This window comes from Echinops telfairi, unplaced genomic scaffold (genome assembly GCF_000313985.2).
Source record: "Echinops telfairi isolate 266 unplaced genomic scaffold, ASM31398v2 ScPeMD7_7469;HRSCAF=8507_0, whole genome shotgun sequence".
Classification (NCBI taxonomy): Eukaryota; Metazoa; Chordata; class Mammalia; order Afrosoricida; family Tenrecidae; genus Echinops; species Echinops telfairi.
The window spans coordinates 60,730,308-60,741,170 of NW_022111372.1; the positions used below are offsets into that span (position 1 = coordinate 60,730,308).

General features: G+C 48.5%; 1 protein-coding gene across 1 annotated transcript in view; it reads right to left on the minus strand.

The window, feature by feature from the left end:
• The window catches only part of TENM2 (teneurin transmembrane protein 2), a 1,165,990-nt gene that overhangs the window by 16,033 nt on the left and 1,139,094 nt on the right, over positions 1-10,863 (minus strand). Inside the window, exons 25-26 of the mRNA XM_045284698.1 lie at positions 6,724-7,020; positions 3,751-5,365 (exon numbers count right to left, since the gene is read on the minus strand). Coding sequence (XP_045140633.1) covers positions 3,751-5,365; positions 6,724-7,020 — 1,912 coding nt within the window. The remainder of the gene's footprint in view (positions 1-3,750; positions 5,366-6,723; positions 7,021-10,863) is intronic.

Below are 10,863 nucleotides of genomic sequence, written 5' to 3' on the forward strand. Positions count from 1 at the left end.
TTGTGGTGACTCCTCAACCATAAAATTATTTTTGTTGCTACTTCATAACTGTAATTTTGCTACTGTTATGAATCGGGAAACCCCTGTGAAAGGGTCATTTGACTCCCAAAGGGGTTGTGACCCACAGGTTGAGAACCACTGTCCTGTAGGATACAACAGAATTGTCCTGTGAGTCTCTGGGACTACGACTCTTCATGGGATTAGAAGGCCCTGTCTTTCGGCTGGGATGCAGCTGGTGGTTTCGTTCTGCTGGCTTTGCACTTAGTAGCCCAACTCATAACCACTATGCCACCAGGGCCCCTATGTATATGTGCACATGTATGTGCATTGTATGTGGGTGTGTGTGTATATAATGGAGTCTGAGTGGTGTAAGTGGTTAACATGCTCATGCTAACCAGAAAGTCAAAGGTTGGAGTCCACTCAGAGGCACCTTGGATAAAAGGAGTGGCAACTACTTCTGCAAAGTCAGGCACTGGAAATCCTAAGGAGCACGGTTCTATTCTGACACCCATGGGTTGCCATGGATAGGAGTTAACTTGATGCCAACTTGTATATCGTCATAATAAAAGCAGATGCCGATGGTGTCTCTAAAGTGGACCAGAAACATATATAAACCATAGCTATATTAGTAGATTTTTGACTTCGCACAACTAGCTCCAATCTAAGAACAATTAGTTCTTATGACATAGCTCTGCTTGATGCCGCCCTCATGAAGAGATCACTGAAGATATGGGTGCTATATCAAAGTGTGATGAAGAAACTAGATGGTGCTCAGCTTTTAGAAAGAATACCATCCGGGTCTTAAAGGCCTGTCTTCAAACAAGCAGCCATCTAAGTGAGCTATCAAAAAAGTCTACATGGAAGTAACACACCATCCAGTGTGATCTAAGGATTGTAAATAATAAAACCGAAATCCAAAAAAGGAATGGTATCAGAGCTTAAATTCTGAATTCCCAATTTGGAAAAGGTTTTGAATGACAGTGAAAACCCAAAATTCATTTGTAGGGTCCCCACATGGATTAAGCCTTCAGCAAATCCCCTCTGACCATAGTCTAGAGGGGCGGTGTGTGTGTGTGTGTGTGTGTGTGTGTGTCTGTGTGTGAATTCGCCTTACTATCAGGCAGAGAGCATTATAAATTCGATTGCAGCACATATAGTTAGATTAAAGTGTAACACCTTATTTGATCACCCTTTTGACCCATTTAAAAATTATTTCTGTTTTCTCCTTGACCGAGGTTTTCTCCTATGTTTTGTGTAGGCATTGTTGTTTTTTCTTTATTGACTTCCTGTTTGTGTTTTGTATGATCTTTCTGTATATAAAATCCAGGCCAGGTCCATCTATAGAGACAGTAACTGGATTGCTGATGGCCTCGGGGCCTGGCAGGGGAGGGTGGGGAATGGAGAGCTCACAACAATGAGGGCAGGAAGAAAATGCTCTGGAATGGGTTGTGGTGATGATCGCACAGACCCTCTTAATATGATTGAATGGCTAAGTTGTGTGACATGTGAAGTATATGCCAATAAAACTGTCAACACCAGGTGCACAGAGATAAAGGTCCGCATACACTGTGGACACACAGTGAAACCTGTGACAGCAAGCACTGGATGACAATGACTTTTTTTTCCCACCTTCCTAGTTTTCTGTTACCCCTGTTAATAAAAAATATTTGACTTTTCCTTACCAGGCCGCTTTCTGCCCTAAGTATTCTGAATTATATAAACAACTCCCTCAAAGTTACCGCCCTTGAGTCGGCTCTGACTCATAGGGACCCTATAGGACAGAGTAGCACAGCCCGAGGGCCCCAGGCTGTGAATTTTTAATGGAAGCCGAAAGCCTCATCTTTCTTCCATAGAGTGGCTGGTGGTTTAGAACTGCTGACCTTGTAGTTAGCAGCCCAACATATAACCCATTACATCACCAGGGTTCATACATATATGGATCCAAAAAGTTTGTGTATAAATTTAGCAAAAAGATCATGGATTTTTTCCCCATGAACTTTTGGAAGCCCCCTGGTGTGTGTAAGTGCATCTATATCTAACTATCTCTGTATTTCCACAATCTTTTTTGGAGAGGAGCTTACATTTGAAACAAGGGTCACGGTGAACCACTGGGAAAGGCCGAGGCTCTGGCTGGCAGCCCAAAGGAGGGAATGCTGTAGCTGCTGGACTCCTCCTGCTGAATGGGAATGCTGGGTTCAGCTTCCAAGGGTGTGACCTTGCCAAGGAGGCTCCACGCCCATCTTTAAGATGGCCAATGAGGGCAGTTCTGTGTTCCAGGAGGCTGCTGTCTCTGCTCTGGGGATGGACAAGCAGCTTCCTGGCCACCTGAGGGAGAGGCCCTCTGGGCTTGATGACTCTCTGGCCCATGACCAGGAGCTGTGAGTTTTCTGGAACATGGGAACCCTGGCTCTGGGTTCCCATGGTCACAATCTTCACAGTGGATAGGCAAGAGGGCCCTGTGGAAGTTGGGTATTATAGAAATTAAACACCATATTTCCCCCCTTCTGATTTCCTTGCTTAGTTCTCTGAGCACAGGGGCTTTCTCTTGCTACTACATCCCTACTATTTGGTATTTAGTACACACCAGATGCTCTGCAACTATTTGTTACCTGTATGGGTGGGTGGGCACTCTGCTTCATCAATTTCTAGTGGGTCATAGGTCATCTAACTCCTGTGGCCCCTCCCTCTGTGTAGCCTCCAGATTCTGATGTCTGCTTCTCTTCCTTACACCTTGAACCCAACTTCTTCCAACCGAGATCCCACAACCCTTTAAGGGGGCCCTTGGATTCTGTGTAAACATTTCCAAAGTTGAATTCCTCTACACACACACACACACACACACACACACACACACAAACACCCTCCTTGAGGAAGAACGTCTTCTTCACCATTATATCCCCAGAGGCTTACACGGTGCCATGCTATGTAAGTGCTTGTGGAATAAATACATGAACAGATGCCCATTACTGTGAAAATAATTAGCATAGCACACTTACAAAAATACCTTGTGGGAGGGAAGGAGAGGATGTGGTGACGAAAGTGATATAACACGTGTATTATTTGTGTAAAAATATAGTATATGGAAGCACAGCTTCAAATCTGCTTTGCATTATTATTGGTAATTTGTATATCTGTCTTGCCAGCCTGACTGGGAGTCCTGGCGGTTAAGCCACTGGGTTCTAGCCCTCTCAGTACCTGTGCTCACTCATTGTTAAATAGTAATGGTATTGGGAATCACAGAAGCAAACCCTATTCTCTTTACTTCTATAAACTCATCTACTCCTCACTATCACTCTGTGTGTGGGGTGGTGGTGGTGAGGATGGAGGTGGGGGAGTTTGTGGGGGGGATCTTGTTAGTGTCATTCCACAGAGGAGGGGAATTAATTCACAGAGGGTAGACACTTAGTCCAGGGTCCTTTGACCTATAAATGGAAGAAAGAGGATTTCAGCCAGATATTTTGGCTTCCAGAACCTAATGATTTTCCTCTCAATAAGCCTATTTTCTTTGCTTGGGGTAGGGTGGGATTTTATAACAGTTGGGTCAACTGAATGGACTTCAGTGGGCATCTTAAGACAGGGCTGGTGACTGCCCTACACTGTAAAGCTGTCATGTGCACAGCTCATATGCACAGCTCTCCAGAACGCTCCTGTCATCAGATTCAAGATCTTTCAATGTTCCCAACAACGTCTACCAGGACCACCACCCCACGGGGAGTCACTGCCATACCAATGTGGCAGCCAAGGCCTCACCTGTCACGTAGTTCTTCAAATCCAGCTCATTGCTCAGAGGATTGTTGCTCTTGAACATATACAGGTTAAAGGGGGCCGGCTCCTTGCCTACGTTTTTCCACATGGTGTAGTCTGGAGAGGTCCACCTTCCCGCCAGCACGTCATAATCCCGCTGAGTAAAGTGGACCAGCTTGGTCAGGGGATCGTAGAGACCCCCGTGGAAGCCAATGACCATCTGGAAGTCAGGGTTAGAGTCATAATAAATCTCCCCATAGGCCGTATACTGCAACTGCTTGATCATGAGCCCATTGATGCTGAACACCGCCAGCGGGGTCCCTGTGTTGTCCGAGGCTACATAGTACTCTTCCCCACTGCTGCTCTCCATGGCGAAGAGGTGGCCCTGGAGGTCATAGTAGAGCGATGTGATCTCGGAGTTGGAGTGGTTGTAGACGTGGGTGATGCGTGTTGGGTTGTGGAGGTCAGAGTAGAAGTACTGCAGGTGGTGACCCAGGTTGGTCTTATAGGAAGCCCGTCGACCAACGCCGTCGTAGCGGTACTGGACGCTCCAGCCGCTGGCCTTGTTGTAAGCTCGCGTGAGGAGGCCCTTGGAGTTGTACTCGAAGATGTCAGCGCCCCGCTGGCACAGGTAGCCATCATCGTCAATTTTGTACTGCACGTCTCCGAGTCTGGTGATCCGGTCCCGGAGGTCGTAGCGCAAGGGCATGAGGCGCACGCTGTTGCCTGGATTCAGCAAGTGGAGGTTCCCGTTGAGGTCGTAGCTGTAGCGCCAGGTTGGGCGGTCATTGACAGCCACGCTCTGGAGCTGCCCATCGCCATCATAGTCATAGGTGTACTTGGTGGTGTTCGCGTACGGCCCCAGTTTGAGTTCCCTCTTGATGACCCTTCCCATACTATCATACTGGACAGTCATCCAGTACATGAGGGACCGGAACATTTCATACTGGACTTCCTTGATCCGCCCGTGGGTATCAAAGTGCTTGCTGAGGGTCATCACAGCAGTGGTGATGATCTGGTTTATGTCATAGTAGATGACCCCAAACTTTCCAAAGTGCTCCACCTTGCCAGAAATCTCATCGTAACGGTAGAGGTCAACAGGAAGTGGGGTCTCACTTATGACAGGCTTGATGCTTGCGATCCGGAAGCTGTTGTCATGATAGGTATAGTCAAACCGGGCGTTGACCATGCCTTCCTCAGAGAACCTGTAGATCTGCTTGTCCACAAGTGGGCCGATCTTCCGATACCGAATGGTGCAGGAGAAGCCCCCACTTTGGAGGTTGACCATCTTCAAAACGCCGGTGGTCTCATCGTACCCGAAAGTGATGGCAGTACTGTCGTAGACGATCTCCGATAACTTGGAAAGCTTCCCATACTTGTAGAACACCTGGCGCCCGGTGCCCAAAAAGGACGTCTTGAGGATCCGGCCATCGTCACTGTAGTCGAAGATGACAGAGGCGTTGCTTTCCGGAGGGTTGTAGATGTTGCGGATGTAGCCAACGGAGGTGTGGGTGGACATGCTGTGCCGGGCGACGCTGGGCATGGTCACGGCATGGAGACGGTCTGAGGAGTCGTACTCGAATATGTACTGACGCTGACTCTGAAGCAGGAGCACCATAGACTGGAGGAAGGAAAGGGAGGGGACATGTGAGTTGCCTCCAGAGCACTCAGGTTGACAGAGATGTGTCCCAGCTCCCCACCTATCACCTCAAAGCCCCGAAGGATGGGGAAGCTTAGACCAGAAACTACAAGTAGATTTGCATGGTCTGCCGTGCCAACCCTAACCGCTTCATTGTGGTTGCCTCGGACCATGCTCTCTAGACTCTCCCATGCAGGCGAAACACCCAGGGATCTGATGAACATGCAGACGCTCATTCGGCAGGGCTGGGCGCGGGCCCGGGCAGCTGCATTCCCAAAGGAAAGCTCCCAGCAGAGACAGTGTTATCCGACGGCACCTGGAGAGGGCTGGGGTGGGCGACACTGAGCTTGCCATCTAGCTGCTGCAGTTGTTCAGAAGTGGCTGCCACCAGCGCAGCAGGTGGAGCGACACCCAGACTGCGTCAGCTCCATCTAAAGAGTAAGCACCGGCTCCACTGAGAAGCTATGGAGAGGGAAAGGAGCCAGAATAACAGATTCGCTTGGGGGTGGAACCAGTGGCCTTATGAAGAGGGCGATTCCTGCCTCCCGGGTCAGCCAGTCCCGTTTTGACGGTGTAATGAGAACAGTACTGGGGGAGGGCCGAGGGCCTCAGACACAGATAACAGCTCTGCACGTCACCGCTGTAATGAGGGGCACAGGAGGCAGGCCACAGACCTGCGTCCAGGGGAGTCTGGGTGAGAGGCACAGGCTGAGCAAGCCCCGCACTAATGACTAGATGACCAGGGCAGCCTTCCACAGTCTTGACACATGCCCGAGAGGGACCTCTTCTTACCGCTGCCCCAGCCTGACCTTACCGGCACGGAGCCCGGCGTGTGGCACTCTAGGGCCGGGGAATGATGTAGAGAGGCTGTGTTGGTTGCTCCAGCCAATAGGCCAAGTAGGAGGGTGTCGCTCTGTGAGCTGGGGGTTTAGACAGAATTCCCTACCCTCATGGCTTAATTTAGGGCAAGGCAGGAATGAGTCGCACAGTTCCAATTCATAAGTAATGATTAGCTCACAGCCAGTGGGATGAATCCATCCACTGCAACGGCATTTCTTTTTTTTTTTTTCTTTTTAGAAAATCAGACAATCCATCCTTTTTGCCATTACTGTGTCTAGCACTCCCCCGCCCTTTCTTTTAGTGGTAATAGTGCTGAGCTATGAATAACAGCTTCCTTCAGATTCACTCTATGCCAGGGAGGGCGGGAGTGTGAGGGGAGCCCTCGTGGAGCCAAAGAAAAGATGTTAAACTATGTCGTGGTGCAGAGAACCAGGCCGGCTTGCAGAGCGTGGCATGACTCATGGCAGGCCTCGGGTGGACGGGGAGGCGCATTCACCCACCTTGTCGAGGTAAGAGTAGCTCCACACTTTCCCATCGGCAAACATGCGGGACACGATCCGCCCTTGCTTGTCGATGTCGGTCCTCTCGCTCATGGCCCCGCGCTGCAGGCCTGCCAAGCGCCCGTTGAAGAAGTACGAGACGTTGACGGCCGCCAAGCCACTGCTGGGCAGCCAGAGGAAGGGGCGGCCCACCTGGTCATAGATGATCCTCAGGGTGAACTTCCGGTGGTCATCGTAGATCTTTTCTGTGCGTATGTTCCGGTCATAGTCGATGGACAAGAGGTTCCTTCCGTGGACCTAGGGGAACACAATGGGGCTGGTTGGAAAGACATCATCAACGCCGACTGGAAGAGGGGTCTGGGGGACATGACTGGCTGGCTGGGGGGTAAGTGCACACTGGAGGGAGGGAGATGTAGCTCTGAGGCGATTTAGATGAGTGTATCCCAAACTTCTTCACATCATGGCGCCCAGGGTAAGTAGTACTCTTTGAATAGTCAGGTGCATCTGACCCGAGTCATGGTATTTTCAGTCTCCTCTTCTGCATGATAAAGTTGGTCATTGATTAAGGAAGATTGAAGAAGAATTGATGTGTTTGTATTAGGGTGCTGGCGCAGAGCACTGAAGGTACCATGGACTGCCAAAGAACAAGCAAATCTATCTTGGAAGAAGTCGTCAGAACGTGCCTGAGAAGCAAGGATGGGGAGGACTTGGTCTCACAGATTTTGGACATGCTGTTGAGAGAGACCTGTCCCTGGGAAAGGACATCATGCTTGGGAAAGCAGAGAAAGTAGAGGGCAGAGATAAAGAGGAAGACCCTCAATAAGATGGACAACAATGGGCTCCAACAGGAGAACCAGTATGGGGATGGCTCAGGACCAGGCGGGGTTCCTCCAGCTGTGCCTAGGTCCCATGGGTTTGACCCAGCTCGACAGCACCGATCAGCAACAACATACTAACAGAAGCAGGTCCCCCCTCACTCCCACTGCCATCAAGCTGATTCTGACTCACAGTGACCCGAACAACAGGGTAGAGCTGCTCCCTCGGGTCTCTGATGCTGTCCATCTTTATGGATACAAACTGCCTCACCTGTCTTCTGCAGAGCAGTTGATGGATCCGGACCGCCAGCCTTTGGGTTAGCAGCCCAACACGTAACCCAGTGTGCCACCAGGGCTTTTAGGTCTCTAGATGGTACAAATGGTTTACAAGTAACTGTTAAATGTATCGGTTGGTGGCTTGAACCCATCTCACAGAACCATGGGACAAAAAGCTGGATGCTCTGCACCATTGACTGTCACCTGGAAAACCCGATGGAGACAGTCTACTGGGGCACATAGGGTGGCCATGTGCTAGAATCAATGAGAAAGCAACTAACAACAACAATGACAGCAACAGAGTACGAGAGTAAAGGAAGGAGACACCTTCTGATCGGAGAGCATGTCCTAGGTATGGCTGCCATGAACATTTACATAGACTGTGCACAAGGGCATGCCATAAAGTTGCTGAAAGTGTGGATTGTACTCATGGAATTGTGCAGTGTACAAATTACACAAACAAGTACAATAGCTCTGCACCCATGTGTTTGGGCTGCCCTGCCTGGTTACTCTTGGTGCAAATGAATTCATATATCTGCATACCGAAACTCTCTATGAGCCTATGATTAACTGAGGAGTAATGTATGCTCAATAACCACAGGTGCCAAGATTTCCCCAGGAGCCCCAGGTAAAGTGGTGGGGAGGAGGCCTTAGAAATTTGTGCTTTACAAAGGTCTGAGATACTCATGCCTTTCCTATGTGAATGCATTTACTTTTTAATCAGAATCCCCAGTAGTGTAGTTGTTAGGCTGTTAACCCCAACCAAGGGCAGCGGTTCTAAAGCACCAGCTGCTCCACAGAAGAAAGATGAAGTTTTCTATTCCTGTAAAGGCGTGTAGCTTTGGAAACTCACAGGGGCAGTTCTAGTCTGTCCAGTAGGGCCAATACGAGTCAGAATCTACTCTATGGCAGTGGGCTTTACTTCTTAATATCTGTAGAAAAATCTTGCCACTGTCGAAGGATGCATGGCAGCAGTGGGGAGACCTCAGCAAGGACTGGGGAATTACAACAAAGAGAAGGACATTTTTTCTTAGATTTGAAAATTTGAAATTTGGAATACATTGAGACACAGTTTAATATCTATTTAGCAGTTGATCTGATCAGAGAAGACGACCTATCCCAGAAAGCTGAGCTCCCATTTGAGGAAAGGAGAGACTCTTGGGAGTCTGCTAATCCTGAGTAGCTGGCTGCCGCTGAATGAAATGAGGCCAACTCAGCTCTGACTCTTCCAGCATAATTGCTTGCAGAGCCAGGTGTCCCTGGGGTGATTCTTGAGGTGAGGGGAGATGTAAACAGGCAGAGCCAAGAGACAGGTGGGAGTCAAGCACCTCATCCTGAATCCTAACAGATCATGATGATGACAGAAAGAGATGAAAGTGCCTTAGGCACTTTGCATTCATTCTTTGAGTTGGATGCTCACTAAGACTGATTTTTACAATCGAAGAAACTGAGCCTGAAAATGGTAAATTTGCTCAAGGTCACACAGCTATGAAGGGGGAGGGTTGGGTATGGAAATTGTAGGTCTTCAGACTCTGACCAAGTACTATTCGCTGCCATTGAGTTGACATCAACTTATAGTGACCCTATGGGACAGAGTAGAATTGCCCCTGTGAGTTTCTGAGACTGTAACTCTTTACAGGAGTAGAAAGCCTCGTCTCTCTCCCTTGAAGTGGCTAGTGGTTTTGAATTGCTGACCTTGAGGTTAGCAGACCAGTGAGTAACCACCACACCACTGGAGCTCTAACTCTAATCACTTAGCCATTATGCATTGAATGAGATTTGCTGTTGTACATCCATTCAGTGTCCCTAAATATATAAAATGATGAGGAAGTTGTAGTCATTGATAGAGCTCTTCATGGCTGCTTTTGGGGAGATGAGGAGGGATTCAATGTTATGCATTTCTGTTGTGGGGACCAGCAAAGTGTCCAGATAAAAACCTGCATTTAGAGAACCAATAGAGAGGTCTGAGGGACTGGCCCCAGTCCCAACTACGTGGTCAGCTTCCCTCCCCCCCAGAAGAATTCACTTCAGAGGACAGCACTGAAGCTACAGCTCAGGGAGAGAAACATGTCTGAACAGAGCACACAGGAGCAAATGAAAGGGGAGGAAGAGAGAGTGGAACACATCCTGCCCACCAAGCCCTGAGGATGATATTCCTGCTCAGAGCAGCCAACGCACAGAGAGGACCATAGGGCTGGCCCCACTACAAGACACAACATCCCCCACCAACCCATAGCACTATGGGGGACAACACTGGAGACACAGTGTGAGAATTTTGCCTGATCTGACCCCACCATACCAAGGCAAAGCACTAAGGGCATGCAACAGAACAGCAAGGGGAGCAGAGCAAGGAAGTCCCCAGGGAATACCAAAAAACAGACTTTTGGTCCAGGGAATGTCACCCCATCAGGCTCAACCAGAAAACACTCCTAAAGGTCAACAAACAGACCTTGAACTATTTACAAGCTTTGTTGTTGTTGTTGTTTTGTTTTCTTTTGTTGCTTTGTTTTTCTCTGTCTTGTTTTTGTGCATATTATAATTCCTGCATATCTATCTAGATAACATAGGCAGGATAAACAATATGGAGGAGGAAACAACAGGACTGATGGTTCTGGGGTGACATGGGAGAGGGGAAGGTTGGCGAAAGGAAGTGGGTGTTAACAAACCCAGGGACAAGGAAACAACAAGCGATCTAAAATTGATGGTGAAGAGGGTGTAGGAGGCCTGGGAGGGCTTGATCAAGGGCAACATAACCAAGAGTAATTACTGAAACCTAAAATGAAGGCTGAACATGATAGTGGGACAAGAGGAATGTAAAAGGAAATAGAGGAAATAACTAGGTGGCAAATGGCATTTATAGAGGTCTAAATATAGGCATGTATATATGGAAATATATTTATGTATGACGGTGGGGAACTAGATCTATGTACATATATTTATAGGTTTAGTATTAAGGTAGCAGATGGACATTGGGCTTCTACTCAAGTACTCCCTCAATGCAAGAACACTTTGTTCTATTAACCTGGCATTCCATGATGCTCACCTTCCC